The 17,358-nt window shown below is 43.9% G+C and overlaps 1 protein-coding gene across 1 annotated transcript in view; it reads left to right on the top strand.

The window, feature by feature from the left end:
* Positions 1–15,099, top strand: part of vap (RAS p21 protein activator vap) — a 62,054-nt gene extending 46,955 nt beyond the window's left edge. The window contains exons 15-19 of the mRNA XM_045736949.2: positions 3,387–3,502; positions 6,030–6,184; positions 7,933–8,099; positions 12,584–12,709; positions 12,867–15,099. Of these exons, the coding sequence (XP_045592905.1) occupies positions 3,387–3,502; positions 6,030–6,184; positions 7,933–8,099; positions 12,584–12,709; positions 12,867–12,944 (642 nt within the window). The 3' untranslated portion in view covers positions 12,945–15,099. The remainder of the gene's footprint in view (positions 1–3,386; positions 3,503–6,029; positions 6,185–7,932; positions 8,100–12,583; positions 12,710–12,866) is intronic.
* The last annotated feature ends 2,259 nt before the right edge of the window (positions 15,100–17,358 follow it).

The following is a 17,358-nucleotide window of genomic DNA, read 5'->3' on the forward strand; positions in this document are numbered from 1 at the left end:
CTTGCTGTTGCGGTGTCTGCGGTTCGGCTCTTTCAGCAAACGGATTCTTCTCGTTGTTATCTGTTTTCAGCCTTGTTGGTCCTTCATAGGTCCCGGGGGCATGGGGTTCTCTCGGATGAGGCATTTCTGCTTGCCGGGCTTGGGTTCCTTTGTTCCCTGGCGGGCCTTCCTTCTGGTTCTTTGCCAGCCTTGGTTGGGGGCGCTGCTTTGCTCGGCGTCTGATCCTGAGGGTCTTCCCGTGGCTCCACCTCTTTTTGCGGATCGGTCCAGCCCAGTTCGAGGCTGGTTCGTTTTTCCTCGCGTGTCTTCGCGTCTCGGGGTTTTTGTCTCGAGATTCTAGTCACTTGTGTGGGACACTGATGGCTTCGTTGTTGGTCTTCCACCTGCGTGCTTCGTCTTCGTGGTGGCGTCTTCCCGGCATCCCTTCCTCCCTCCAGTCGGCGGTGGTTTTCGCGTATTTTGACATCCAGCCTAAGAACTGCCGGTTGGATCACCTGTGCAGGGGTCTAGGGCTCCCCCTTTCCCCTTCTGGGGAGAGGGCGGGGTTGCACAGACGGCGACGTGATGACGTCATGCCAGTTTGCTAACTTTGTTTGGGAGTTCTGCCCACTCGTTCGACTTTCGGTAACAATATTTTCACCAGAATAGGGGTTTGTTTTAGGGCGCCTACCTTTCTGGGTGCCTGTCCCGGTTGATGGCAAACATAGAATGCCCCCAACCACAGGGGGGTTTCTATAGGCCATTGCTCCTCGTGCCTCTCTGAGGGGGCCAGGTTCTGGCTCGTGGTCCCTGGTAGGGAAGAACTCTGACTGATGCCAGAAAGTTATACACATCCATTCAGCCTGGATAGCTCCGGGGAGCCTCCGGGACTTGCCCAGAAAATGGCATTTCACTACATTCAACGCTGGTTGTTTGTAATTATCTTCTTATGGTATAGTTAAATAAAGGTCTGTTATACCCCCTTACCCATTTTCATTAATTCGTGACTATTTATAATGAATTCCAACAGTCATTTATCTGGCCACTCGTGAAGTTTGTTAAGGTATTCTTGCAGCACTCTACAGTCCTATTCAGTCCTTACTCTCCTCATTAACTTTGTCTCATCTGTAAACATGTACATGTACGAACTCACTCACTCTGGGAGATCAGTTACATAAATTAAGAAAAGCACGTATTGTGAGGTAACAATGGAAGTGATAGGTATTGTGAAGTAACAAGAGCAGTGACAGATACTGTGACATAAGAATGGCAATGGTAGGTATTGTGAGGTAACACCGGGAGTGACAAGTATTGTGAGGTAACACCAGGAGTGGCAAGTATTGTGAGGTAACACCGGGAGTGACAAGTATTGTGAGGTAACACCGGGAGTGACAAGTATTGTGAGGTAACACCAGGAGTGGCAAGTATTGTGAGGTAACACCGGGAGTGACAAGTATTGTGAGGTAACACCGGGAGTGACAAGTATTGTGAGGTAACACCGGGAGTGACAAGTATTGTGAGGTAACACCAGGAGTGGCAAGTATTGTGAGGTAACACCGGGAGTGACAAGTATTGTGAGGTAACACCGGGAGTGACAAGTATTGTGAGGTAACACCAGGGGTGACAAGTATTGTGAGGTAACACCAGGAGTGGCAAGTATTGTGAGGTAACACCGGGAGTGACAAGTATTGTGAGGTAACACCAGGAGTGGCAAGTATTGTGAGGTAACACCGGGAGTGGCAAGTATTGTGAGGTAACACTGGGAGTTACAAGTATTGTGAGGTAACACCAGGAGTGGCAAGTATTGTGAGGTAACACCGGGAGTGACAAGTATTGTGAGGTAACACCAGGAGTGGCAAGTATTGTGAGGTAACACCGGGAGTGACAAGTATTGTGAGGTAACACCGGGAGTGACAAGTATTGTGAGGTAACACCAGGAGTGACAAGTATTGTGAGGTAACACCAGGAGTGGCAAGTATTGTGAGGTAACACCGGGAGTGACAAGTATTGTGAGGTAACACCAGGAGTGGCAAGTATTGTGAGGTAACACCGGGAGTGGCAAGTATTGTGAGGTAACACTGGGAGTGACAAGTATTGTGAGGTAACACCAGGAGTGGCAAGTATTGTGAGGTAACACCGGGAGTGACAAGTATTGTGAGGTAACACCAGGAGTGGCAAGTATTGTGAGGTAACACCGGGAGTGACAAGTATTGTGAGGTAACACCGGGAGTGGCAAGTATTGTGAGGTAACACCAGGAGTGGCAAGTATTGTGAGGTAACACCAGGAGTGGCAAGTATTGTGAGGTAACACCGGGAGTGACAAGTATTGTGAGGTAACACCGGGAGTGGCAAGTATTGTGAGGTAACACCGGGAGTGGCAAGTATTGTGAGGTAACACCAGGAGTGGCAAGTATTGTGAGGTAACACCAGGAGTGGCAAGTATTGTGAGGTAACACCAGGAGTGGCAAGTATTGTGAGGTAACACCAGGAGTGGCAAGTATTGTGAGGTAACACCAGGAGTGGCAAGTATTGTGAGGTAACACCGGGAGTGACAAGTATTTTGAGGTAACACCGGGAGTGGCAAGTATTGTGAGGTAACACCGGGAGTGGCAAGTATTGTGAGGTAACACCGGGAGTGGCAAGTATTGTGAGGTAACACCTGGAGTGGCAAGTATTGTGAGGTAACACCAGGAGTGGCAAGTATTGTGAGGTAACACCAGGAGTGGCAAGTATTGTGAGGTAACACCAGGAGTGGCAAGTATTGTGAGGTAACACCAGGAGTGGCAAGTATTGTGAGGTAACACCAGGAGTGGCAAGTATTGTGAGGTAACACCAGGAGTGGCAAGTATTGTGAGGTAACACCAGGAGTGGCAAGTATTGTGAGGTAACACCAGGAGTGGCAAGTATTGTGAGGTAACACCAGGAGTGGCAAGTATTGTGAGGTAACACCAGGAGTGGCAAGTATTGTGCGGTAACACCAGGAGTGGCAAGTATTGTGAGGTAACACCAGGAGTGGCAAGTATTGTGAGGTAACACCAGGAGTGGCAAGTATTGTGAGGTAACGCCAGGAGTGGCAAGTATTGTGAGGTAACACCAGGAGTGGCAAGTATTGTGAGGTAACACCAGGAGTGGCAAGTATTGTGAGGTAACAAGTGCATTTGCAGATACTGAGACATAACAATGGCAGTGGCAGGTAGTGTGAGGTAACAAGTGCAGTGATAGGTATTGTGAGGTTACCAGAACTGTGACAGGTATTGTGAATTAACAAGAACAGTGACAGTTAATATGTGTAAATAGGGACAGTGGTAGTGGTAATATTTTAATTAAAGTTTTGTTAACTTTGAGACTGTGATGTCTTACTGATTTGAAGGAAAGTGAATATTTCTATAATGGTTATTTTCTTACAGCTCAATCCTACAAAAATGGATAATCCTATGGATGCGTGTGCGAATGCAGAGTTTCTCCTGAAGGTTCTTGACGACATCACACAGAGCATCTTTGCCTCGGCTTCAGCCTGCCCTCTGTGAGTATAAACTGTCGGTATCAGATAGGCCTCGGTGGGCTTCAACATGACTCGATTAGGTATCCTCAATGTGAACTGTATTTCCTATGCAAATGATGAGTCACAATAATGTGATTGAAAAATGTTGACCAAACCACACACACTAGAAATTGAAGAGAGGAAGACGTTCGGTCCGTCCTGGACCACTATAAAGTTGATTGTGATGAGAGGAGGGAGGCGTGGGCATTAAGGGGCCCGGTGACGGGGCACCCAAACTTCCTCAAAAACACTCAATTTTGTTTTGTGAATAATCTTCATGGTAAATGCTCCAACTTTTCTTAATGGATCAACATCTTACCATGAAAAGAAAAAAGCTACAAAAATTAATAGAAACAAAAATAAAAAATTCACAATTTCAAATTCCTGTAGTGATAAAAATCTTATGATATCAACAATTGTTATTTTATTAGCAGTTGGTTTCAGAGTAGCATATAACATTCATGAATCATTGATAAAAATATTATTTGAGAGTATAGTTTACTGTACAAAATTTTTTCAGTCTGGCCATCCAAATAGGTGCCAAATTTACAGAGAAAAAAATATAACTCCAAATGTTATAGCTTTATGACTAAACAAAATGATGAGTGTTATAGAACTAAGAACTTTGCACATAATAAGTAAAAATGGTGAGAATTGGTCAGAAACCTAAATTTTATCAGGTCTCAAAGTTGAAATTCCTGTTTTAGAGATAATTGAAGTTGAAGTAATTGAGAATAAATATGGGTAGTTCTAATAAATGAATTTTCTTGTATATTTTAATAAACATTGCTTGGCATTTATACTCGAATAGGTGAAAGTTGTAGGTCAATATGTGTTGAAATGAAGTCAAGAAAAATAACCCTCGAAAAAAAAAATATAGAGATATGTTAGGGATAACTGTAAAACAGACACTGGGCCCCTTAACTGTCTAACAGGTTAGGCATATATATGAATGAGATTGGGTGTATATAAATAGGAGCTGCCTCATATGGGCCAATAGGCCTTCTGCAGTTACCTTCATTCTTATGTTCTTATAACGAAACATATATATTGCAGTAACTCTATTGCCCATGTATAAGTGATAAGGCCCTCATCGGGGCCTCATTCATCAATACAACCTAAATAGACAAAGAGAATAGAGTTTGAAATCTGTATATATATATCGGCCCCCCAAAAAATAAAAGTCACAACTTTTGCCACCTGCGGCTGATTATCAAGTTGACCAATTTTGTTCCAACTTCACATGCTTAGTGCCGGATATGTATTCTCCAAGATATAGAAGTCACAACAAAATCCGCGTATAAACAAAGGGGGGAAAAAAGGGGGAGGGTTGTTAGCTTTTTATACAAAGGGACATGAGGAATATTGCCATTAGGCAATGTATTATATATGTGATATATAATAAAATACAGCATAATAACATACTGGCTCATTATTATGTGTGAAATCTGGCCCTCCAGCTGGCACCAGCGGCATATCCACTTTGTAGACCCTCCTTACTACTCATCTTCTTTGTGCGTCGGACAGGTGCTTGCATCACTTTATCCCTGATGCCAGTAAATAGGTGCTATCATAATTATCAGTACCGATTGCCGCCCGTAGCACACGCATTTATTAAAAAACAAAAATGTAAAAAAATCCATTTCTTAACATATTGGGATAAAATTTCCATGACGCTGCTGCCAAATAACGGGAGATTTGTTTAAAATATTTCACTATTTCATATATGAAAAAAGTCTCCTCTGTCACCGGGCCCCTTAAGTAGGCAAGAGAGAGGTGAGGAGATGGAAATCTTGAAGGAAGATAGTGCAAGGCAAACGGTATGGAAGGTAATGTGTAATGAAGGGTGAAATAATTGGAATAAGAAAGGGATTGTAAGAGAAAACAAGAGAAAGAAAAAGAAAGATAAAAGGAAGGGTAGGCTTATGTTAGGTCACGTTTGTTAGAAAGTTTAGAACATTTGAGTATATACTGTACTGAGAAGGGGAAGAGTCAACAGCAACAAAGCCAGGGCTCGGGTTCATATTGGGATTCACATTCATTTCTATGATGTGTGTATCTTCATAAGAAGATGCACACATGATAGAAATGGAGCTTATGTATAATGCTAATGCAGTGTAGCTAGTGCGTCTCATCAGAATGTAATACACAAGTTGTCATGAGTGTTCCAAACTTCATCCAGGAGTCCTGATCAGACCCTGGATTGTGGGGATAGTGATCCATATTGCCAGTGATATTTGCAACTGGTAAATTAGAAAGTTTAAGTAGTGCAATCCATGCTTGTGATGCTGCAGTTGATGAGAGTGCTTATCTCAAGACAAACATCTAACAAGGTGCTTATCTCAAGACAAACATCTAACAAGGTGCTTGTCTCAAGACAAACACAACAAGGGGTGTGTGATGGAGATACATGGTAATGTCTGGTTTTATTTCAGTGAATAAATTGTAAATGAGTTGTAATTGACATTAATAAAATCTTGACATTAATCATCTTGTGGATGTATTCTAGGCCTTTAAGATATATCTGTGGATGTTTACAACGTAAAGTGATAGAGAAGTGGCCACAGGATCGGCTAGTTAAAACAAGAGTGGTATCAGGCTTTATCTTCCTACGTTTGATATGTCCGGCCATCTTAAATCCCAGACAGTTCAACCTTTTACAAGGTGAGTATTTGTAATACTTAAAAGGATTTCTGATCATGATTAATCACTTACTTATGGTATAATCATCAGACAAATATATTGTTACTGTAACTAAAAAATTCATCAGCTTACTATCTAAGTAAGATAGTAACAATATATTATCTGAATATTTAATATAATAGTTTCAGTTAACAACAGGACCAAATTCCGTAGTTCAGCAATAATACATACACATGCAACTACACTACACATACGAGACAGGGGATGCACAAATGAGAAATTACTTAAATTCTGCAGAAGGTTGTACCCTGGAAGAGTACAGTTGATACAGGCAGTCCCCTCACTACAAACGGGTTTTGTTTTGAAAATGTGTTTGCATAGCATTTTACTGTATTTGGAACGCGGAACTAGCTTTCCCATAGACGTGATGCAATGAATGGGGGATGCATTGCTGGACAACCAAAATTCTTCATAAAACCAATATTTCTAGGGAGAGTCCCATTGGTTCCCTGAAGATATCATGCACTGATCAGTGTCATACTATCAGGTGTCATCAGTCATGGAGTTCTATTGACCTACCAGGGACTATGAGCCAGAACCTGGCCCCCTCAGAGAGGTGCAGGGAGCGATGGCCTTTGAAAATTTTACAGTTAAAGTTGAATCATAGTTGCCATACTTAAAAATTAACTCTGGATGAATGTAAGTTGTCCTAATAGCCACTTTCCGTTGGGTATGGAGGGAGTTACGAGGAGGAGGAGGAGGAGGACAGGGAAGAGCTGAAAATGAACCTCATTAAAGCGAAACGTCTAAATGGGAATAGGAATGAAGAAGAAAGTAATTCTATTTTCTACAAAGTATCAGGGACTGAAAAGCTTGTGGAATGGTGCATAAAGACAAAGCAACAAAATCATTAAAGGAAGGGGGGGTAAGAACAAAGGGAAGGGGAACATGTTCCTGAAAATAGTATACAGTATACTTACATAGATGGAGTGAAATCGAAAATATTGGAGTTGAAGGATATAATTCAGCTCAAGGTCCCAGATATTGTCACACTAACAGAGACGAAACCTGAAGAAAATATTTTAAATGAGGTCGTATTCCCAAGGGGCTACTCAGTTTGGAGACGTGACATGCCTCTGATTACTGCCCTCATTTTTCTATCAGTTAGAAAATTTTTCATCCATGTTAGAAGCTTACCTGTCACCCCTCCATTGTGTTCCAGTTTCCAGAACAACCGTGTGTGTGTGTGTGTGTGGAAAAAAAAATAGTAGTAACAGTTGACTGACTGTTGAGAGGCGGGCCGAAAGAGCAGAGCTCAATCCCTGCAAGCACAACTAGGTGAATACACACCCCACCTCACCCAACCCACCCACCATACAGAAAATTGTGTGTGTCATTACACACACAACTGTCAGTTAGTATTGGACAGACAGTATGGTTTTCGAACAGGAAGATCCTGTGTACCAAATCTTCTTAGTTTTATGATAGAGACACAGAGATATTACAGGAAAGAAGGGGTTGGGTTGACTGTGTCTATGTGGAGTTAAAAAAGGCTGCACCCAACCTCTAATTGGGGTTGGGTGCACTCAACAGATGACGTTGACATCGTTACAGTTACAGAGAAAAAATGTAGTAGACATAATATGGGAAAAATAGGTTGGTTAGAAGGCGGGGTCCAAAAGCTTATAGCTGGATTCTGCAAGCACAAATAGTAAATACACACGCACACATACAGGGAGTCCCAAACCTCATATGTAACATTCCCACAGAGCCGCCTCACCCTGTAGCATCACGCTCCCTTATCATGATAGCCAAGTGCCTACAGAACCTGGCCAACCTGGTGGAGTTTGGTGGTAAGGAGCCATACATGGAGGTGGTCAACCCTTTCATTCTCAAGAACAAGGAGCGCATGATCACCTATCTTGATACATTATCGGTAAGTATTTTTGCTAATTTTTTTAATGAGTAGCTTGCCTAGAGAATCTCTTCACAGTTTTTGTCTGCCTAAAATAAGAATTATTATCCTCTTAAGAGTGTCTTGGTACATAAAATATAATATGGTAGATGTGTACTGGTGGTTAAATATCTGGCTTGTAGCCAGTTACCAATTACCAAGCAGCTGTTTATTATTTCTTGTTCTGTAATCCAAATCTCTATTTTGCTGGTTAATATTTTAAATGTTGTGAAAGTTGTGTCATGTCAAGAATTGTGCATATACAACACACACACAGTCTGGTGCTCATTGAGGAAAGGAGGAGTATGGAGATCCGAGATTATTCTCAAGAACATCCGACAGTGTACAGACCAAGCAAAACAAACCGTGTATCGATATTCCGGACCATTGTGGTTATCATGTGACGATTACGGTATTATTGTCTGATGTGTATATAAATGATGTTAATATGGTTATACTGTAATAACTGTGTAATAACTCAAGTATAGTTACAGGATGAGAGCTAAGCTCGTGGCATTCCATCTTCCCATTGTTCTGTCATATACTGTATATAATAATATAATTCATTGTGTTGGGAGACAGGAAGCCAGGGTATATTCATACATGTTAGGCTTATATCGAGGTTTTCCCCAAGGTCGAATTACTGACGCCGCCAAGAATGCAATCCCACAACAAGCTGTAACTCCTGAGTACAGTACCTACTTACTGCAATGTAAACAGAGGCATTAGGTGAAATGAAGTGTACCCAAACATTTCTGTCCCACCCAGGATTTAAACCCTGAGTTCTAGATTGTGTGTCGAGAATGAACCCGACTACCATCTCTTAAAGTGACGCTTTGAAACTACCAGCAGTTTTGGCATGCACCACATTTTCACTTAAATTGTTCCAACTGGCTGCCACTCTGTTTGCAAAAGTGAACTTTCTAATTTGCTTTTTTGGCAGGTTTGTTTCTCTAGCATAAATCTATGACCTCTTGTTCTTGAAGATCCAGGTGAAGAGAATTCTTCTTTATCGATTTTGTTGATTCTCATTACTATTTTGTATGAAGTGATCATATTGTCTTTCTTTCTATCTTCTAGCTTTGGCATATTTAACACCTCTAGCCTCTCGTATTAGATCTTTACTTTCAGTTCCAGAAGCCATTGTTTTGCATGTCTTTGTACCTTATCCTGTTTGTTGATGTGTTTCTTGAGACATGGGCACCATACAACCGCTACTTATTTTAGTTTTGGTCTCAAAAAAGTCATGAACAGTTTCTTTGGTATTTCATAATCCATATATTTAACCCTTAGATAGCTGCTATTTAAAAATGGTCATACCCGCCTATTCACAAAAAAGTAAAAAATTGCCAAAAGAAAATTTTTCATTATAGAATTATTAAACTCTGTGCAGAATTTAAGAAAATGCAAAAAAACTAGTGTTGAATGTAATGAAACGCCATTTGTTGGGTGAGACCCTTCGGCTCTCCGGAGCTATACCAGACTGATGTGTATATCTTAGATCGATGGAGTTCTAAGCCTACCGGAGACCGGCGCCAGAACCTGGCCTCTCAGAGAGGCACAAGGAGCAATGACCTATAGACACCCCCATGTAATTGGAAGCAGTCTATATCTGCCATCTACCTGATCAGGCACCCAGAAAGGTAGGAATTCCAAAACAAACTATAGCTAGTTAAAAAATTTGGAGGGGGAAGGGGGGGTCCCAGACTTAAACACACCAACTACCCAACCCCAGTTCAGAGGCTGAATATAAAAAATGCGAAAAAAAAAAAAACGCCGACCGGAGGGAGGGAGGGAGGGATGCCGGAGAGCCTCCAGGTCTCGCCCAGAAAATAGCGTTTCATTACTTTCAATGCTGGTTTTCTGTGGAGAAAACCAATGTTTTTTCTGTGGGTTTCTTCGGCTCCCCGGAGCTACCAAACCAAAGATAAAGGAAAAGTGGGACTTACCCAGGAGGCGGCCGCCATTCGCTCCTCAACTTGAAGTTGAGACAACTGGCTATAATATACACGTGGAAGATACTGGAAGACCCTCGGGTTCGGACAACGAGCAAGCATCGCCTGAAACCAGGGCTGAGCTGGCCACCAAGGGGCCAGCAGGACTACCCTTTCCTGGTAAGTCTCCAAGCAAGCCAGGACTTGTAGCAATAACCGAACCAGTGGGAAGAGGTACAGGTAACCCCACCTCAACCAGTCCAATTGAAGGACATCAACCCCAACAGCCTCCCAGTTGGGGAAGGACGCCACATATACCAGAAGACACCTCCACTAAGCCGACCCAAAGAGTTCCACTTCCAGGCGCCCGAACATCCGGCAGAGCCAACGGGACGAGTCGGTGTTGACCGTCCATTCTGTGGACAGGGAAATGAAACAGGACAGGCCGTCTGCCAATACGTTGGACATTCCCTGGACATGAATCGCCAGGAGAGCCAAACCCCAAGAACTCAGCAAATGAATCACCTGAAGCGACCAGCCCCAAAGAGCCAAGGATCTCATTGATCTCTCGCGGTTCAGACAATGAACCACAGGGGAGCAGTCCGAATGGAGCTGAATCATCAATATGCGAGCGAGGGGAAGCCTCTGATGCGAATACCACACCTACGTGAACTCCCGCTCCATGCTGTGAGCCCGACGGAAGGACGGACCCCACCGACCCTGGCGAGCACTGATCACAAAGCCCCAGCTGAGAGATGAGGCATCCGTGAACACATGGAACGAGGGCTTGGGTAGATGCCATGGCACAGAACTTGTACCATGGATTCCTCAAAATCTGAAGAGGAAACCAGCAACGCAAGGTCCCCAGGGTCTGATCCCAGCGATTACGAGAGTGGCAGAAGGGATCTCTTCCATGTCTCTTCCCCTGTAGGTATTGCTGCAGCTGTAGTCCCGCCTTCGGCTGTTTCTGGGGATTCCTGGTTTACTTGGCAGTTGCTCGAGCAGTTGTGCAGGAGTTTGAACTTCGTCATGCTGGTTTACCCTCCGGGTCGGGTTTGGCTTCGGCATCTGCTCTAGTTCCTTCGAGGACGCCCCCGTCGCTTCTCTTGCGATTGCTGGGTTCGTCCTCTGGGGGTCTTGCATTGGTTGCTGCATTACCGGCTTCCTCTTCGGGGTTTTCAGGGTTCAATGCCTTGCTCTGATGTGTTCATGAAATCGTTGTTTCTTGGCTGGGGCTTTGTGACCAGTACTGGGCCCTGGTCGCTCATTATTTGGTTAACGTTCCTGCTCCTGGGCGTTGCTGTGTTGCTTTGAGTTGCAGGTTGCAGCCAGTTGTCTTGACTTCACGTTGAGGAGTTTGTGGCGGCCGCCTCCTGGGCAAGTCCCTCTTTGCCTTATTTTTGGTCATGTAAGGAGCTCCCACACAGAAAACCAGCATTAAATGTAATGAAACACCATTTTCTGGGCGAGCCTCAAAGGCTTCCTGACAACCCTCCTTCCCTCTGGTCGGCGGTTTTTCGCGTTATTTCATGCTTAGCTTCCAAACTGGAGTGCTGGGTAGCCGGCATGGGGAGGGAAGGGCTGTATGGACTAGTGGCCCGGCAATAGTGTGACATTTGCTTGTTTGCTTGGGATTGGAGGGAGTGCTACACCTCTCTTTTTAGTTCTCATTTTCTTACCATGTGGGGGGGGGGTTTGTTATGCCTACCTCTCTGGGTGCCTAACCCCAGTTGATGGTAGATAAAGAAAAGGGCATTTTATTACATTCAACGCTAATTTTTTGGGGGGCTCTCTTGAGTGCCTCAGTTCTTGCCTCTTTGCTCCTGCCCCTTCCCATGATGTTTGTCTAGGTCAGCTGCACACTCAAGTTCCTTTTCTTTCAGTAGCTTTGGTCGTTGACAATTTTTGGACTTGTTCGCACTTGTCTTCTATCATGCGGTTCTTGTGTCTCCACGAGCGGTCTTCCGATTGTCTCGTGGAGGATATGGGGTTGCTCAATGAGGTGCCTCATACACAGGTTTTTGTTGTGGCTAGTGTCACTAAGTTGTGTTTTTTTTTCTTGTTGAGGGAGTTCTTTTGGCATTTTGTGGACATTGGTTGCATTTTTAAACCAGGCAGTGAATTGTTTTGATTCACCTATCTTTCTGGGTGCCTTTCCTGGTGATGGCAAAGATATATCCTTCAAATGGAAGGTGTTCATAGGACATCACGCCCTGTGAGGGGGGGGGGGCCAGGTTCTGGCTCGTGGTCCCTGGTAGACAAAAAGAACTTCGCGACTGATGACACTAGCACTTAATAGATGACTGATGACTGATGGTACTTAATCAGTGATCATAACTTCAAAGAGCCTCCAGGGGCTCACCCAGAAACTGACATTTCATGACATTCAACATTGGTTTTTACCACTGTGAGTTTATAATTATGAAAGCAATGAATAATTATATTTCTAGCATAAATAACAATTACTGGATAATCTTGATAAAAGGCAGTTGATTGTTGCTGATGTTTCTAGTGTTTCTTTCTTATTTTCAGAGTGTCGGTGAGCGGCCAGAGATTGAAGAACTGCCGGTTAAGAGCGAACCATCACGAGACCTAGCTCAGCTGCACCATATATGTGTCACACACATAGGTGTCTTAACTACTAAAGCCAAGACACAGGTTTGTTCCCCATTGCTCATCCTAACATTTCACCACAAGAAATCTATTGTGGATATAAATAGAGATGAAGTCAAATATTAGCACTACAGCATGCTAAATACTAGCTATAATATATGAATACTGTACAGTATTGTATTAATTATTACCCTTATTTCAGGTAACATTAAAAAAATTAGTGACTGTAACAGACATGCTTAAGAAACACAAAGAAAAATACCAAGAAATGATGAGGTGATGTCGGCTCCCTCCCGACCCCGTGGACTGTTAGTACACTTAAGTTGCTGGAATTACCCAGGAAGTGTCGGCCTACTCCTAGCCTTGTGGTAACAGTCCAGCCCATTGCTTGCTGAACTACTTGTAATGGTGACCTATGAGAAGTGTTAGCACACGAAAGTGCTCCGTGCTTTTTACAAGGCTGGTTAATGGTGTGCAGCATGAGAAGGTACCAAGGATGGATTACTTGCAATATTGAAGGGGCCAGAAACCTGTGGTACTGGGAGTTAAGCTGAAGCATTGTGTGTCTGACCTAAGGTGAATGATGCAAATGTTGAAAGACAATGAACTCATTCACTGACTAAATGACAACTATGCACAGTGTTGACAATTAGTGTAACTATTCCAGTGTGAAGTGTGGCACTGATCAGCAGTGGCTAATATACGCGGTCCTACACTTGGCGACGAGGACGCTTGCCTCAGCAATTCGGTTCGTCCTTGATCGATGGAGCCGAGTTTGTGCCCTACGCCACAATGATCTCAAGTAGCCATCAGTTGGCAGTGCTTCTGGGCCTGACTCCTGTCCAGTGCTACAATGTGCAAGTCAAATTTTGTAAAGATTGATCTTGCATGTGGTAACATCATTTGATTCTTACACAATTATTTATATGATGATTATATATTTGAATTTGTTTATTGATTTGTTTGTGCAAATATGATCAGATACTTAATTCTACTCGCAAAGTTTTATCTTAAAAGATTTGAAATAAATTAGGGTGTATATGGCTGAATTGCATGTGTGTGTGATAAGATGGCATTATGGAATCTCAAAATGGCAACAGGTGAATCCCAAGTAGCGATGACTGTTGCCAAAGGTGCTCTGCCTTTTGTATGTGCTGGTTGGATGCCATTATTAAGCTTGGAGCATATAAAGCATATAAGTTGAGTTTAGGCCCCTGGGAAATGTTGGATATGGCATTGAATAAAAAAGAAGTTTTCACAGGTGTAACGTACAACTGTGCTGTGATGGTGCTAACTAACGGGCTAGTTGGGCTCTTCCATTCTGTCATTTCCCATTAGATGCCATAAGAGAGGTGTGCCATGTATTTGTGTTGTGTGTAACTGGCCGAGTGCAGCAGACATAAACGTTGCACCGTGACTATTCTGATCATAGAGTCCTCTCAAGCTACACGACTCAATATATAAATGTATAAAATTGCTCTGTCTAGTCTGTGCCAGGAGTAAACAAAGATGTTCCTTGGTATCACATCCCAGCTTCCTTACTCCTTACAGCTTGCTCTCCTCACACAGGAAGATTAACACGGAGAAGAACCCTCGGTTAATCATACAGCAGATAATCTGGTGACTGGGATGTCCAAGAACTCTTTGCTGATTGCATTAAAAACAGTTTATGTAATAGACTGTAAAGCTGAATAAGGACTAAGTCCATGAGATATGGGACTAACAACAGTTAATTGCCAGATTCAGGGTTAACACAACCGTTTTAATACTTAAGACAATGTACCACAAGAAGACGATATTTGCTCGAAATGAGAGCTGGTTAGAGAATTGCTAGATTTTAATTTCTGGAGAGCTCCTTGTGGCCGCCTGATGCTCATCTCGCTGAGATGACTCCCAACTACTAGGTCACATCAGCTGCAGAGTTTTGTTTGGTCAATCTAGAACCAGAGCCAGAACCCCTAGCAGAAGCATAGAGCAGGTGACACTTCCACCCCAGTCAGAAAGTCAGCAAACCAGTACAGCCTGCCGCTGCATTCAAAGAGACTGAAGTCTTGAAACTGCCAAACAAACTCCCCCACAAACAACGTAAATAAACGATTTACATTATTTAGTTGATGTGCGAGCTCGTTAAGCCCTCCTCCACTCCCGTGAATGGTTGGTGGGGAGGGTCCAGAGCTTCAGGTTCATCACATCCCTCCAAGCCAGTTGTGGAGTGGATATATAGAATATATACACTAACTTAAGAACCTGAAAGAGAGGGAGAGAATCGAAAAGCCACCAGGTCTCGTCCAGAAATATGCAATTTATTTGCATTCCACATTGTTTTTTTGGGATAGCCCCCGTGTGCATCCTTGAAGATACCTGCCCGTAGAGAAAAACAGGAAGGAGGAGATTGTCACCAAGTTGTGCAGGTCCCATGCTTCTAAGCTAAATTTCATCCATCCTTCGACTTTGTCTTGCAGGAACTATTTGCTGGCTGTTGTTCCAAATTATACTTGGCTTTACAAGTGTGTTCTCTGTATAGAGTGTGCTGTGTGGACTTGGCTCGTAGGGTTTTGACAAGACTTAAGGATATCCTTTCCTAACCATCAAAGGGGAAGCGAAACAAATCCCCTCAGACAGCTGCCACCATGTGAGTTTGTTTTGCTCGCTCTTCAGTGTTTGTGGCTTGTGCCCAGTTGGATGCCCCGGAGTTTGCCTGTCTTGTTTTTTTGGGACCTGGAATTAGGGGGGTGTTGGTGAATTCCACCTGGGTTCTGTCTACACCTCTCCTTCCTTCCCCTTTAGATGTGGTGCATCCGGCTTCTGTTCCTCCTCCCCTGCTTCCTGCTCCGAAATGTCTGAGGGTTTCTTACTTGGAACAGGGTTTAGCTCGGGATGTGACTTGGCCTTCTCCGGGAATGTCTCTTTCCATTTCGGACATGGAAGCAGTTGAGCTGTGTAGTTCTGCCATGGTTTTGGGGTTTTCCTTTTTCCAGCCGACCCTTTCTTCTGAAACTTCTTCTCCAGACTTCACTTTTCTATCCCAGGCAGTGGGTGTGGGCTTGGATTCTACCATGGAGTTTTCATGTTTGACTTCCACAGATTTGGGATGTTCAGTAGAGTCCTTGGGTTTCCTTGGACCCTACATGGTCCTTTGTTCCTGCTGATGAGGGCCTCTTGCTTCAAGGGGACACGCTTTCTTATTTCTCCTGCCTTGTATGACTCTCTCTGCTTCTCTCCTCATGGTTCCTTTCTGCATACCATACACTGTTGGGCTTATCTTTCCGAAGGTTTCCTCCCTCTCAGATCCCCTCTTCAGGGACTTGGGGGGGATCTCTTTTTCTGGGGAAAACTTTGATAGTTTCAGGAAGCCACTGGGGCTCACCCAGAAATTGGCGTTTCATAACATTCAACACTTTTTTTTTTTTTTATAACTTGCATAACCTGGCGTTTGCATCTTTGATGGACCCTGCCTCTTGAGTTTGGATCCTCCTTGCTATACGGGCTGAGGTTCCAGAGTTTTCTTGACACTCTAACATCAATCCTCTCTTTTTTCCTTGAGGCTTGGCACAACTTCTGTTGTTCACGCATATGTCATTTTGCATGCATTTCATGGCGGGAGTCTCGCATGGTGAGAGGCTGCGTTGGCCCATTTGTTAGATTTAACTTGAGCCTTGACGCTTTTGTCTGCCTCTCCATTTTCCTGAAGATGTAGGGCCCAGTGTTTGTTATTGGCAGAGGCTTCCTGCCAGCTTATTTCCGATCTGTTCTCTTCTATGCTTTCAGAGGCAGTCTGGTAGGGCCAGGGCGTCACTTTCTGCTTGTCAGAGTAGGCCATCATTGGAGCCAGATTCTGGGTCGTATGAGCCTCCCACTGTCAGTTCCTCCTGCTCATCAGCGCCAGTCTTGCACTGACGATTCAGCTTGAATCTGGCTCCCGGTGTGTTCACCAGATTGGCTCGGGTCATGGTGGCCTTTCTTCACTTGCTGGGGGGTGCGTATTTTGACCTACCTAATGACTGGCTGGCTTGGAGATAGTCTGCGTGTCTGTCAGCTAGAGATCTTGTTCTTCCCAGCTCGCTGGTTTTGGGTTCCCAGTGAACTGAAAGAAGTTCCAGTTGGTTCCTTCCCAGGTTCTGACTGGGTTTTGTTTGGAATTGTCAGATGGCATTGCTTTTCCTTCATCCTGTGGCTTTGCTCTGACTACAGCACCACTGCCTTCTGGTGTTAAGGTGGCACCCTGGGTGACTTGGTATTTGCTCAAGCATTTGTGCAGAGACTTGAACTTCGCCTGCATGGTTTTTCCTGATAGGCAGTGTGTGGTTTTTGTTCTGGTTTCTCTAATTCCCACCCTTTGCTGCTGCCACAATTGTTGGTTTCAACTGAAACCTTAGTTTCAGTTGCTGTTTGCACGGTGTCTGAACTCGAGTGTTTTTCCACACCTGCACCTCTTTCAGAAGATCAGTGATGTACCTAGCTGGTAGGAATTTCTTCTCGGGGACTTCTTGTCTGGTCATTCTGATGCATCATTATTGTCATCTATATGGTGAGCAGGTGATAGATTTTATGGTGTCCCACCTTTGTTTGTCTTTCAGGCACCAGTATGAATATGGTTGGCACTCTCTTTGCCAGTTCCTTTCCTTTCATCTTCATTCTTCTTCTCTCTATTCAGGTGGCACTTTCATTCCTTTCTTGATTGTTTCTCAACTGGC

Source organism: Procambarus clarkii, chromosome 18, assembly GCF_040958095.1.
Source record: "Procambarus clarkii isolate CNS0578487 chromosome 18, FALCON_Pclarkii_2.0, whole genome shotgun sequence".
NCBI classification, from domain to species: domain Eukaryota; kingdom Metazoa; phylum Arthropoda; class Malacostraca; order Decapoda; family Cambaridae; genus Procambarus; species Procambarus clarkii.